This window comes from Strix aluco, chromosome 1 (assembly GCF_031877795.1).
Source record: "Strix aluco isolate bStrAlu1 chromosome 1, bStrAlu1.hap1, whole genome shotgun sequence".
NCBI lineage: Eukaryota > Metazoa > Chordata > Aves > Strigiformes > Strigidae > Strix > Strix aluco.
Window position 1 is genome coordinate 138,796,865 of NC_133931.1, and position 15,284 is coordinate 138,812,148.

General features: G+C 44.9%; 1 protein-coding gene across 3 annotated transcripts in view; it reads right to left on the reverse strand.

The window, feature by feature from the left end:
• Positions 1-15,284, reverse strand: part of RAPGEF5 (Rap guanine nucleotide exchange factor 5) — a 164,788-nt gene that overhangs the window by 55,346 nt on the left and 94,158 nt on the right. For all 3 annotated transcript variants that reach the window (XM_074837131.1, XM_074837147.1, XM_074837140.1), the window contains exons 10-11: positions 10,998-11,101; positions 10,573-10,661 (exon numbers count right to left, since the gene is read on the reverse strand). In XM_074837131.1, the coding sequence (XP_074693232.1) occupies positions 10,573-10,661; positions 10,998-11,101 (193 nt within the window). The remainder of the gene's footprint in view (positions 1-10,572; positions 10,662-10,997; positions 11,102-15,284) is intronic.

Below are 15,284 nucleotides of genomic sequence, written 5' to 3' on the forward strand. Positions count from 1 at the left end.
CCCTGTGGGTAGAGAATGAACACGCTCTTTATATTCCTCAAAAAAATGTTAATCTCACAAGAAAATCTTTGTATTATAGCAACTTTGAGCACTGGAAAGACTGGAATTCAAACCCTGAAGACAGCGCGTGAACTGTATTCTCAGACTCAAAGATGCAAAAAATATGTCAAGATACAGTTTTATGTTCTCAGCATTCTCCCATAAAAACTCCCCCACTCCGTGAAAGCTTCCCCAAAAAAATCTGAACTTCGGAGCACCATCTCCGAGTTTTGTAACATTACAGAGAGTCTGCTCTTGGGAAGGAGTGCTTTGCTGTATTCTGAGAAGAGCTTCCAACTTAACAGCCATCACACTAAGTGCTGATAGCAACACAGGAGTCATTAATGGACAAACACCCCTACTTATGCCAGCGAATCTCTGTGTTGTGGAAAAGGAACACAAAAAGTGAGTACTGAAGACAGTGTCCAGTTTTTCAACAGTCTGCAGGCCAGGGTTTGACAGTAAAAAGCCTTAAAAAGGAAGAAAAGAACAAGTGGTGAGGAGTAAATACCCAGGAAAGATGGGAGACCTGTGGTGAAGGACCCCATGGTTGGGGTTCCCGAAGGACTGCATGGTCTGTGGCTCCCACTGAAGGAACAGGACATGCATACATTTCATACGAAGCAGCAACACTGATATTTCAGTTTTGCATTTCCAGTTCCTACTCTCACAGTTAACTGACCTGCCATCCCCCACACCATCTGTTGCTATTCCTCTTACACTACCCTCTTATAAATCAGGTCTCACTTTTCCTCTACTAGAAACAGCAGCTTTGAGATAACTCAGTATGTTTTATCACCAGTCAGCTTCAATGAGACACATTCTGGGAAAACATGAGGACAGGGCTGTATCTGGGGGCTGAGAGATCTAGAAAGTTGTGTCACCTTCACAGTAGGGGTTGTCCTCTCCCTTCATACATTTCACACTTGGTTTGATCCCACTGCTGCAGGGGAATGGATCTCCAGTAGACAGAACTCAGTAAGAGTTGCCACAGTTTAGACTCATTTCAGAATCTGGTTATGACTGTTTGCCAAGTCAACGTTGACTTCCTTTGCTTTTGATGTTCCTACAGCTCACTAGAGCCAGCATGACATTAATTGCAACAGAGGGATCTGGCCTGCTTCGTCTCCAGACCTGCAGCCATCAAACCGACCCAACCTCCAGTGCACTGTTTAGGCCAGATGGGAATCAACACAAGTGGCTGGTGTACTTCTAAGATAACATCTCCCCTATCGAGAGAGATCTCTAGCATCACCACTATGCAGCAACTCAGTTTTTCTTTTTGCCTTTATGGCCCTCAGTCCCAGCCTTCTGACCTGGGAACACTAGTTATTTCTGCTAGATTTGATGCTGACAAGCCACACTCAAGTGATTGGACTCAGACTAATGCAGAAACTAAGAGGCAATCTCTGCTACTCTTTTTATCACTAAAATACAAGTATTTTTATAAAACAAAACCTTACAAGTATTTTTTATCCCTTCCATACTTCTTGGCTTAACACCACCAGACAATCAGGAATTATCAAAAGCACCATCCTGAAAAAAGTTCTACAGAAGTATTTCTCAAATATACAAACATGTCTCTTTATAAATCTCAGCTACTTAATGCATCTGTTAATTTAGAGATATATATGACCATATATCCTTTCATATATTTGAAATACTTACTCCACTGGTTTGATAAATCGTACCACCTAGACTTCCAATGTCATTAGAGCACAAGAGATTTTACAAATAACTGATTAAAACTCTTCAATGTCACATTAGCTTTCCAGACACCTTACCAAATTCCCAGCGTCAAAACAACTTGTCTTTCAGGTACCTCACCAAAACGTTTGTAACGCCCAAGTCTATTTTGCAGTACAATACATTAACACATTCTGCCTTTCACGACTTAAAAAAATATAAAAATTAAAAGCCTTTTTCACTGTCAAAAGAAAATTATTGATTTTCTCTCCCAAAAAAGTTCTCCTGCCAGACCTGCACTTCCCAATTCCTTTCTGCTTAAACCACTAAGATAATCAAAACCCCTCATATTGTCTGCAATGCACATCTTCATAATAAATGGTTTCACACCAGGCTTTCATGACAGCTCCTTATCACTTTCTCACATAGCAAAAAGTGACAACTAGCTATAATGAACCACTGGATTACAGATAAAAGACTGAGGAACTAAGAATACTATGGTCCAATTGACTATCATACATAATGGGTAGCTTTTTCTTCTACAAATTTGACTCAAACACAAAACTCATTAAACACTTTGGGCCCTACCATCGCCCCAAGCTATTCTTGCACAGGGTACAAAAAAAATTGATTAAGATGCCCAAAGGTGCCTAGGTGCTCCTGTGCATGCTGAAACCATGTGTTTGTCTGATGACTACCTCAGTTCCTTTCCCTTCTTGAAAAGGTCTACTTTGCTAAGCGTGCTTACACCATGAAAAGTATTTGTTGTGATGAACTGAAAAAATACCAGCAGTGCCTACAGAGAGAGTCCTGATCACTAAGGATGTTCATTCCTCATGCTGCCTCTAGTTTCCCAGTCATTGGATATAATGGTGAGACAATCCAGGAGCAGCATTCCTGGACTCTGCCTTTCCAGAAGTTTGTCCTAAACAGGCTTTAGTGCCCAAGTACAAAAAAAAGACCCAAAACCTTTCTCAGGCTCCAAGTCCTCATTTCCCAGAAATAACTGTCTGAGCTCCTGCCAGGAGACAGCATCTTAGACATACTCTCCTCTCTGGCATTTCCTATTAGCTTAGGCACTGCTGCGTGTGACATGCTGTCTGCAGTGAACCCCAGACATGGCACTCCTTCTGCAAGCTGATTCAGCTCACTAATGTGACAGAAAATAATCCTAGCTAAGGGGGAAGGAAAAAAAAAACCAAAACCAAACTAGTAAGATATTAGATCTACTTCTACTTGGCACAAGGTCAAACCAAGTATAGCAGAGGAGAAGGGGCTACATGGCAATGAACAGGAGGACAACTGGACAATGTCAGATCTTCCCATTTGAGCAGAAAGCAGTGTCACTGCCAGCAGCCTTGGTCCCAACCTCATGCTATCCCCAGGGCTCCTGCTTCTCTTGTCCCAGCTCCAGGCCCCACCACGCCATTTGCAAAGCCATTCAGCAGAAAACTGTTCACTGTCTGCTGCCAACTGAACTGATAACTCGCTCAGTTGTCCTACCTGAAGGAACTAGTATCTTATTATAACCTTAGATTCTGATTAACTGCTTCCAAACTGCAACGTGCTGTGACACACTGGATCAGATCGAGGATCTCCATAAAATAGAACCAGGTCTTTGACAGCCAACAGAGGATGCCCAGGGGAAGAAAAAACCTAAGAAAAAGGACAAATACAGAGTTATCTTTCTCTGATACACCCTCCTAGCTTCCAGCAACTGGCAGTGTAGACTTTTCAAATGGGAAATTATATCAGTGATGGAGTTTTTGCCAGAATTTTGCCTTATTTGTTTTTAAACCCTTCCAATCTTTGTCTTCCAGAAAATCCTCACAACAATGAGTTTCACATTTTAGATGTGCATCATATCAGAAAATAACTTCTCTTTATTAGTTATAAACCAAATAATTTCACTGTGTTACAGAACACTTCCTGCATGAGAAACAATGAATAATCTTTCTATACTCCCTTGCCACACAATTCATAGTCTCATAGATCACCATATGCCTTCTTTACAGAAATTGCTTTTCTATGATGACCAGACCTAGACTATTTATTCTTAGATGTATCTAATCCATACTTCTAATCACCCTTGCTGCCCTTTCCAAGCTTTTTATAGTTCATTTACAAGTTTACTGATCTAGGGGAGAAGAAGGAACCATATTATACATACCATATTACACAGTTATATGATGGTATAACTACGGTTCTTGCTCATCTTCTTTCCTAATCGTCTCAAATACTGTTTGCCTTTTTGATCAACGCTGATCAAAAATTTCCAAGAACTATCCACGCTATCTCCAAAGACCTATTTTATGCATGATATTAGCCAATTCAGCCCCTCTGCTGAGTATGTATAATAAGGATTTCCTTTTCTCCATGTTAGAAAATGCATTACTTTGCATTTTTCAAACTTAGATCTCATCTGCAATTTTATCACGCAGTCATGCAGATTTTTATTCCTTTCATCTTTTTTCAGCCACAGGGCTGGTTTGAGGGGGACCACTCTCAACTTATTTTCCCAGTCCTACACTGCCCCATTCTTACTACTTTCATGAGGTTATTTTTGAGTTGGATCAGCTTCCTGATCTAATTCACCTTGCAGAGACACTTAAGCAAAGTTTGTCAGTATGACAACAGGACAACACGACAGCTCAAACAAGCAGTCAGAGGTGGGATAATAGGGTGTACAAGAACATAACCTTGCATGGCTACCAAAGGTGAAGCCATGGCTTCATTTATCATGAGACCCTCAACCATATTATCAGCATATGCTGTTTCCTCAGTTTTCATCCCACATTCAGCAGCACCCAGTCTTCAATGGTGACTTCTCTTCATTTTAAACACTGACAATTTACTCTTACCTTTAGTTTTCTCTCTTTTAAGTCATCATCATCAGTCCTGAAAAGCATCTTCATCCTTACTGAAAGGATCTTTCAATTTCTTTAAGGCTTTTTAGCAAGGGACTTTACCAAAATCATTCTGGAAATACAAATGTAAGATATAGGCAGACCAGACCATATATACCCTTATACTCCTTCAAATCTTTAACAGCTCTACAGGATACACAAGATCTGACTTATCTCTGAAAAAAAACCCCACAAATATTTCCCTTCCCTCAGTACAATATTTCTGCATGCATTTCTTCCTTCTACTTTTACTGTACTGCCACCCAATTTCCCAGCACAGTCATAACTTTATGCTGAAGTTTTGCATCTAATCAAACTCCTGCAAGCAAGTCCAGCTGCTAAAGGCACCAGTCCTCACCTATCTGCACATCTCCCACTCCCTGCTACCCTCTCCCTGTGTCAGGAGCAAACTTTGTGCCACTGACAGATTAAGCGGATCAGGAGACTGATCTGTCTTAAAACTAATAATTTAGTATTTCTTAGGTTGATATTAACAAGGACCTGCTCCCTACTTGGGTCTGCTACAGAATCACACGACAGGCTGTAGAGGCACAGAGGGACCAGTGCAGCAGCAGGAATGAGTGGTCAGGGACGGCTAAGCTGCTTCTTTTGACTACAGCGCCAGTTTATGTTGGGATAATGTATTGGTAAAATGACAACCTCATTGCTTAGATGTTCCCAAATAGAACCATTTCTTTTAATTGGCATCACATTTTCCACCTTCCTCTGCCACTGAAGCTGATTTATATGATAGATTACACACCACTGTTAGGAGTTCAGCAATTTCATATCTGAGTTCCTTTAGAAGTCTTTGGGGAGTAACATCTGATCCTGGTGATTTGTTACCATTCATTTTATTGATTTATTCTAAACCTACATCTACTGACACTCCAATTCGAGACAGTTTAGACTCATGCTGCATGAAGCAATGGTCCTGTGTGAGAACCTCCCCAGGTTCTCTCACACTGAGAGAAATTATTTTAGCTTTTCTGCTAATCTTACACCGATACTGCTCCATGCACTCTGCTAAACTCTTATGCCTCTCCTATGGGCATGGCAGTAATATGTGTTTAGCCCACACAATTCCCCAAGTCTTCCTAAGACTTTTGGGAAAAGTTTACAAAAATCTCTCAAAATTATGACAGACAACACTTCATTATAAAGGACTGGTGAGAGTAAGGGCTAGCAGGCATTTATTCTCACTATCCTAAAAGCTGGAAGATAGGATCACAAAGCATTGGGCAAACATTTATTCTCCTTGACACCAGTCCACACGCATCAGATACACTTAGGTTGATTGTGTGGCAGTCACAGGGGTACATTTTTTAACACCTTCTACTCACGAGTAATAAAGCACAGTGAGCAGAAGCCCTAACATCCTTTATAGCTAAGAAACAAACAAACAAAAAATATCAAAAAGCAATCAGCTTTTTTTCTTAGATTATTAAACAGAAGACAACACCTAGAAAAAGCAGAGCTATATTCCTTTTCTGCAACATCATTTAGCAGATGACTACTATCAGCTCATGCAAGACACTTCCATTCTCCTAAAAGGTCATGCACAGTTCCACAGAGGGTGTCACTACCCAACATCAAAACAGTGTTATTGGTGCAAGTGTAGAAACAGAATGGATTAAACAGAAGCAACCCTTACTACACAGCGCTTCTAGGACAAACAGACATGGCCTGAAGGCCCCTCCTAGATGTTATGCTATGATCCTAAAGCTAAAACTGCTTCTGTGTGACAGAGGAGAGTTCCCATTAAGTCAAGCATCATACACAGTCCTGGAAAAGGTGACACAGAACAGTACAAAGGTCATTACTCCTTATTTTTCCTACTCCTAAGAAATCCATACCATACTTAACCCCTTTCTGCATCTGTTTTAGCTATGTCATGAGGATTCATCCTCTTTTTCTGCCTCATTAACCCTTCTCCAAGCCTTTCATCATTTTCCATCTTTACTTCTGTCATAGCCTAACAGAAGGGCCACGCCTCTCCGCCTTGCCACAATCCCTTTCACCCAGACCACTGAAAAGCTACATCAGTTAAGACCAACACCATCACATTGCTCCAGTCATGCCATTCCTCATTTACATCCTTTCTCCAGATCTCCCATTTCCCACTGTTTCTTGCTCTCAAAGACCTTCACAAATCAATCTTTTCTTCTCCCTACTCATTCCCTAAAATTAATCCCACAGCAGGGAGGTAAAAGGCAGGTAGTGTCATCAGAAGTGATGAGGGAGATTATCTTCTGGTTCAGCAATGTTCTGCTTAAGCTGCCTGAGAGAGATGACCCAGTGGCCTGAAGGAAGTGGTGTGAGGGATCCAGGCAGGCCTGGAAAAGTAGCAGTGGATGTGATGATCACTGTGTCCTTCCAGAGGCTGCCAAACATTGAATGAAACCACCACGAGGCAAGACAGTATGTTTGAATAGAGATCAGTCAGAGGATACTCCAAAGACTAGATCAGGATAACATCCAGAGAAGGAAATGCTGCTAATGCCCACAAAATAAAAGCTTTTGCGGAAGGGATTAGAGATCCCATCCCGAGACACTAAGATTTGGCCTCTTGGAGATTACTTGTTCAAATCCCCATCCTTGATGAGGATTCGCCCAGGAGGTATGCCTTGCATTTTTTGCCTGGATATTGACATATTTGAATTGTCTCACCCTATTCAATTCTTAGCACTTCAAACTGCCCCCTAATGTACACACTCAGCAGACATTCCCCAGTGATTCCAACAATCTTAGAGATGACTCAGAAAGTTGTTCATTACAGAAATTTAAAATTTCCACCCATCTCATGGTAAGAAACAAGAACAGTCTTCTTGGGTGTTGGTACATTACAGATTATAATAACTCAGCAAGATGAAAACTTTCTCCCTTTGAGATGGAAGGTTGGCAAGCCTTTGTTACTTGCAAACCCAAATTTACGATGATGCCACAAGAACTCGCAAAGACTCCCTGACATAGTCATCACAAGAAAACCCTCAGTCATTAAGCAGTTATTAAGTACATTAAGCTTAAAATGTCTTGCAAACCTCAGGCTTTCAAGACATCCTTGCCTACAGAAGTCATCTGAGCAATAGACTAGTCTAGCTGTGCACATTGCCGTGTCCTCTTCACTGTCTTTGGTTGCTGTAGAAGTGTTCAGCCACATCACAGACAATGGGACAACTCTTTAGGTTGGGTCCCCACCTGCTTATTATAGCAGAGGATGCTGCAGCAGAGTGCTTAAGGTATCTTGCTACAGGTTTAGCAGCAGCTGAAGTGAGGCTTGAGGCCTGGGCTGGACCCCAGTTAGATTTATTCCAGACCAGCCCCAAAGCTTCCCTTTACTCTTCCAGCTGCAAGCAGTACCTGCTGACTTGGGCTAGAAAATGGAGGATGGCTGGGAGCAATCCATGGCGCATCATTCAGCCATGTCAGCGTTTATAAAAAGCAGTGCTCCATGACCACGCTAGCCCCAGGAAATAGTGGATTTTTATTTTAATGACCATACAGGGTTGCAGTTATGATTTGTTATACAAAGGGTGGGAATGAAAACATGCAGAGCATCCGTCCTTGGGAAGCAGTGCAAAGGGTCAAACAGAACAACAGCCCCCTGCGCACCAGCGTATGTAAGAACAGCTCTTTCTCATGTTCTTTACAGACACAAATAAGCAAACCGGGTTGGCGGCTGCAGGGAAAGCAGGAGGCCGGGGAAGTCATCCTGGAACTGGCAAAGCGACAGCAGGAGCAGCAGCTGGGTACAACAACATCGTCCTTTTATGTTCCACAAAGCTATGCCTGCTAAAACACAAGCCTGCGGGACTTTGTAACTCAAGCGTCCTCTTAGATGGGCCAGACTGAAACTACAAAAAATACAAAGAACAGCAAATCCAAGCACACAAACAGCAGAAGGATGCCTTCAGGTGCACACACAAAGATGTACACATTTACAGTTGATATCCCGTACTTCCTCATGTCAAATGCCACTGAGTCTGCAAAACAGGCTGATAAATCCATTACAGGGGCATCTGCCACATAAAATATCAGGAAACATAACTCCCAGAGCCTTTTATTTTGACGAAGTTCTATATTACCAGATTAATAAAGTCAGAAGAAAACAGTGTGTGATGAACCACCCTTGAGGACCTGGAGGGCCGCTGGGCAAGGTTTAGCACACTTCTTTGTGATGGCAAAAAACTGAAGCCACAGCTACTTTGTTATGTCCCTGGGATCCAGTTAACCCTGGCTACAGGGCAGAGCTAATTGTCTCATTCTAAAAGGAGTCAGGATAAGGCAGAAGAGGTGAGGGGAAGCCAGTCAACCTTTAAATACATTACCATCTGCTAACAACCAGGCAAGTAGCGGTTTAGCATTTGTTTTGAGGGCAGTTTACCAGCCTCTCTATAACAATAAGCACAGGCTTATGAACAGTCTGCAGGTGAGGGGAGAGAGAGCAAAGAGAAAAGAAGGGAAAGGTAGCATACTTGAGGATGTATACAGCATCTAATGCTTTATGTAAGGAGTGCTTTGTACTTATAAACACTAAAATATAATGCCTATCACTAGTGGAAGTCTAATTGTTTTCCAGCAAGATTGTGAGCTTATAAAAAAAGATGAGGCAGACTATAAAGACGGGCAGCTAATGTCCCTCAATCTGCATATGACAAACATTAATGGAGAAACTTGTTCTGGATCCTACACTTGACCTTAAAGGACCAAAAAAGGACCCTCACTACACTGCCAAAGAGCTGGCTCAAGTAAATTACACCCAAAACTAGTCTAAGGGCATCTGCGGAAAGAAAACAATCACAGCCTCTCTCTGCACTAAATATTAATGTCTAGGCAGACAAAAGCTGCACTAGAAACACCGTAATAACATCATCAGCAGACACTCTATACGTTTCTTCGGGGCATTCACACATCAGCACGAGGAATATGCCTATTGTCCCACATTAAACTAATGACTTGTTCAAGAGAACCCAATCCTGAGGTTCCTCGGGGAATCACAGATGTTATTTATATTTTCAGTCACTTAAAAGGATTAAAGTGTGTTTATTCTCAGTAATCTCATTTGCAGAGAAAGATATATACAGGCAGCAGTATGCATCTTAACCCCACTGGGAACGACCAAATGCACACCTCCATTTACAGCCTTCCTCAGCTCCTCGGTATTCGGGACCTCCGAAAATCTCACCAGCCTGGTCGCTTTCATTAAAACTATCTATGAATTGCAGGTTGCAGGCGCTTCTGATAAACTACCCCAGGAGCTCTTGGTGTCAGCAAGCTGTGCATACAGCCACGAGATCCAGCTGAAAATTAAACTGCATGTCAAGTAGCCCGATCAATGTAATAATTGCTCTAGGCTGGAGCAAACTACAGTCTCTGGTTGAAGTCACACAAGTACAGCATTGGGCGCTACGCTGTGCCCTGGGTTATGAGGAAATTTATAAGCCGTGCTTATGAAACGGAACATGTGCCAAAGTACTGGGGTGGTGGCAAGACGAGTAGTTAGCCAGGAGGCTGAGGTGCACAGCAAGTATTCGGATCAATATAATCACTGCTGCAGGCTACGAGGAATGGCAGCCTCAGCCTGAAGAGAGACGGGCGAGGTACGAAGCGGGCGGCAGCGAAAGCCGAACATAAACCCGGCGCAAGTTGCTGCTAAGTCCGGGCGGCTGCCGAGCGGCTCGGCCCGGTGCTGCCGTGCCTGCCCGGGGCCGGGCGCCCCGCTCTGCCCCCACCCCCCGACTGCCGCCCGCCCACGGCTGCTCCCCACGCTGCCATCGGGCTGGCAGCCGCCTCTCGGCCGGGGGCGCCCGGGAGCGACCTCCCCCCCGCCCCCCCCGCCGGCATCGGGGGCACTGGTACCACCGGGACCTTTCCCCCATTCCTGCCCGGGAACCGGCGCTGCCCCGGCCGCCGCCGCCTCCCCGCCGGGCTCGCTTCTTACCGGTCTCTTTGTCCTGGGCGGCTTCCAGGTGCAGGTCGCTGAGAAGATGCTCCAAAATCTTCTCCGGCGTCCCCGACACCACCACGTATCTGTCGGAAAGCAGAGAGTCCCCGGAGTCATCCTCGGTGGACGACTGCGAGCGGCTGCTCCATTCGTCCTCCTCATCCTCCTCGTCGATGTACTTGAAGTAAGGCACGTCGAAGGTGGGCAGCGGCCGCTCCCCGCCGCGGCCCGCCAGCGCCTCGGGCACCCGCACCCTGCCGCTCCCCATGGCCACCCGCTCCCGCCCCCCCACCCCCCTTCAGGCGCGCCCCCCCCGGGGGGCCGCCGCCGCCGCCCGCCCGTCCGCCCTCCCGCCCGGCGGCCGGCGCGGAGCCCGTGGCGGCCGGCCCAGCGCCGCGCTCCCGGAGCCGCGGAAGCCTTACCTCCCGCGCCGCTCGGGGGCCGGGCTGCGTGACCACACCTTCCGCAGCACCAGCGCCGCGCCGGCCTCCTCCCGCGCCCGTTCGCCGCCGCCGCCATCGGCCGCCTTCCGTGCGCAGGGGAGGGGGGGGGGAACGGGGGGGAGCGACAGAGAGAGAGAGAGAGAGAGCGCGGTCAGTGCCCGCCGCCCGAGGCCTAAGGCGAGGAGGGGGCTCTCTGCACTGCGGGGCAGCGGGGAGGAACGGGATTCCTTTGGGAGCGGCACTCGGCATCGTGTGTTGGGGGGGGCGCTGGGTGTGTGCGGGTTTCCCTGTCCCCGAGGTGCTGGCTTGTGTAATTCCCAGCCGCCGGTCAAATAAATCAGGGGACAGGCAACAATAGTCAGAAGGCGGCAAGCGCTCCCGAGCACTCCAGTAATAGAGAAGCGGAACACACCTCTGTAAAGATGCTCTCCTGTGCTTCAACAAAGGCAATAAACCCAGCGGGACAGGCGTGCGGTGTATGCCGCCGAGCATCTCTTAAAGTACAGATCTCCCTCCTTTTCAACAGCTTTTTAACTTGAGGAAACAAACACCCCCACAGAAAGTTAAGCCCAGTGGCCGCCCCGTGTGTGAATCTCGGCTAAGCTGCGATTTGGACACTGACTTCCTCCCTCTCCTCTCCCTGAAAGGGAAGGGAGCTGAACAATCACCCATTTCTGCACACGCAGCCCGCATCCCCAGAGCAGCTAAAGCCAGCTGACTGAGCGGCGCGGGAGAGGGGGGTTTGCTGCTGACCGAGCAGGGCCCACTGAGACCCAGCGACTGCTGAAGAGCGGCTCCCAGCCCCCTGCGACATCCTCATCCTCCTGGCAGGTTCAGTCACTGCAGGGTGAGTGACATGAAAGAGGCGGCTGTTGCAACACAAGTACAGCCAGTAGTAGCTGCCTCTGTCGTTCTGACCTGGTTTAGTTATATCGTTCAGTATGTCAAACACACATATGAAGGCAATACATGTACTACTGAAAAGGAGAAAAAACAGCATTTGTGCATCAAGTGTGCGGTACCTGCCAGTGACAAAGACTTTAAGTGGGCTAAAAATTTGTTGAGGAACAGATCTTGGCAAAACAAGGGAGAGAAACCACTTTATGATCCCTCTGTGTATTATTTTATTCTTTATTCCAAGACCCAGTGAGTCTGCTGCTTCTGGTCGTCAGTGTGGTACACACATGTCCAAATATGCAGCCCCTGCCCTGAAGAAGTTTTCTTTATCAGTAAACAACATGTAGAATTGATCTATTAAATTTCTGCAAGGTCAGACATACAGGTACTGAGCCAATTAATGTCAGATATTCATTGTAACACTCCCAGGGGACATTACTGAGCAGCCGCGTTACAGGAATACTGATGCATAATTGTAATCTTCCATTTCACCGGCTGTGTTTTTTTGTTGCCTACATATTTGGAAAGCTGCAATGAAAGAAGCAGCAAAAGAGAAAGAGAGGAAGAACAAGAAACAGGTGCAGCATTGAAGCAATTCAGTAACAGGGAGGTTTATCCAAACAAATAAATCTCTCCATTTCTCTGTCCTTTCTCTGGCATCCTCTGAAATAGCTCCGATCCTCATTTCCCTGTGCTCACTGACATTACAAACTGCAGCACATATGGGGCATATATGCTGATGGTGCTGTATTTGTACAAACCATCGATTTCTACATATATGAGAAAGGATTTTAAGCATACCCATATACATTACATACACGAGCAGCTGGCAGCAAGTCAACAGGGAGCACCAGGAGGGTGAAAGCTCTCTCATACTGAAAGGACATTAACAATGGTTGTTCTGGAAGATGGTGTTCCCCCTTCGGCATCTCACCAAGCAGAAACATTTTCCAAAAACCTTTTGGGTAACTGTATGTAAATTAACCGTGTAAACTGCCCCAATGGTGAGATTTTTGTAAGGCTCTTCCTCTTGTCCTTGCCTGTTTTAGCAATTTCAAGGAAGAGAAAAAAATCAATCTATTTTATCAAGTGCAAAACCAAGGCCAATCAGGTTCAATTTGGATTTTCATTACCTATAATAATGAATTAAAAAAAAAAAAGAGTGATAGAGAATTTCTTTATTTTGCTATCTTCTATTAAAAATAATTTTATTTTAAGGGAAGAATTATTTCATTAAAATCCCACTTATGCCTGACATATTTTTGTGTTCAGTCAGACCCTTTAATCATACCACAAGCAACAACAATTAACCTGGCAACAAAGCAAAACACAGACAAGTCCTATGTATTTTCCCAATTTTTACAAGTTCTGATTTCACTACAGATACTACTCTAAAATGATATCCAGACACGCTTCATTTATCAGAATCTTGAATGGTCTGTGAAATAATTAATTCTTGCTGGAAGAAAAGCGGGCTGCTCTCAGCATGCTCCATCCAAATCCTGTGGCAGATGAGAAGGAGGATGTAAGGGGCCCCCAAGTGACAGCAGCGTGTACTGAAGAGCAAGGCAGCATCCTGAGTCCCTAAAAGTCAGCAGACTGACTCAAGAGACATTCTCATCATATGAAGCCTCCCAGCACTTTTTCAGACCTTTATGCAGCCCTTGTTTAAGCAACCCGCACCAGCCACGCAGGAGCACAGCGGCTCAGTGTTACCAGCTCTCTCATTTTACAGCCAGGCAGATGAATTGGGGCAGAGAGGCCACTGCAGGGTCGTGCTGCAGATCAGCAAGAGAATCGCAGTTCAGTCGGGTGACACTACACTGGTACCTTTGCTTTGAGCCCCCCTTGCTGCCTATTTGGCATTTACTTTGCCCCAGTGCAGAGGGTGGGAAATGACTCCCAGCAGCCTGGGTCAGAATATGTTTGGACCCGTGCTTTCGCAGGGGTGGGACAGGAGGGAGTAAAGCACCAGAGATGCCGCAGAGGTGAATCGCTGCCTCGCTTCACATGTGGCCTTGAGCAAGTCACTTGTGCAGACTCTCCCTGTCTGTCTCAGTTGTGCCTTCAGAAGCACCATTTGCATCCTGCTTGGATGTTATAATCAATCCCTGGTGCACATTGTCCATTACTAGGAAATTTAGCTAGTGTCCATGAAGCTCTGTGTGTGTCAACCATTATATTTCACATTTATTACAGCTTTTAATTAATCATCTCTTGATAGCTAAATACAGCACTATCAACCTCTACGTCACTTCCCAGCAGGAGTTTCAAGTAAACATTAAGTCCCTCTGGATTCGGTAGATCTTCCAACCAATATTATCGTCAATTTTCCACTCCTCTCATCCATCTTCCTAATACTGAGATAAGCCATTTAGCTCCTGGGTAATATATTTTAACAGCAGACAAGTGCTACCTTTATTTTCAGCATGAAAGGAACCCTGGGGTGGTATAAATATTTATATGCTTATAGGAATGAAACAGCTGGAAGTCCTTGCTTAGCGGGTCTTAACTTGTGCAGGTTACACTTTGCATGAGTAAGAATATGACCCTCTGAATTACCACTGGGGCAGAAAAAAGCAGAGACACGTACAGTAGTGTTGAAAACAGCCATGACAGTCCAGCTTCCTTATGGAAGATGTTAAGTTTCTGGGTTATTCGCAATTGGCCGGGAAGAAGCCTATCTCTGGCCAAAGCAACCGATAACTTTGGTATCAGTCAGGGATATTTCCATGTCCCTTGAATTCCTGAGTTTGGCCTTTTAATTAACTAGAAACCAACACCCAGAATGTGCTACCTCCCCTCTTCCTACAAAAAACATCCACTGCTAGAAACAGTGTTAAAAAGCTCTTCTAACAGCTAACAGAAAAAAAACAGTACACTCTACAGTGGACACAGTATATTCAGAAGCCTGCTTCACTGAAAAGAAAGTGCATTTTCACATCATTCCTCCATGGGACAGGACATCTGTGTAAAGATTTATTTCTTTATCTTACCCATTACTGAAGTACCTGTTAGTTTGAAACACCTCTCAGTAGTAGTGCAAAACAGGCACTTCCCAATGACAGAATTTTTCTTCAACATCTCTCCATCTGCTTTTTTAAAAAAGGGACCAGACCCTGAGCTACCCTGGCAAACCCCAGATCCAGAGAGAGTCCCACACTGTTGGTTCCAATAGGTAAAGAAGTAATACAGCAATTAAGAGATAACCTGACTAAACTTAATGGAGGATGGAAAACAGAGTCTGCAGATTTTCCTGCTGTCAAACAACCAAGCAAAGGCAAAGTGAATTTTCTTTGGGTAACATGCAAGAAAGCAAACTTTACACAGGCTATCTGCTTCCAAATCACATTAAGTAACACAGAAATT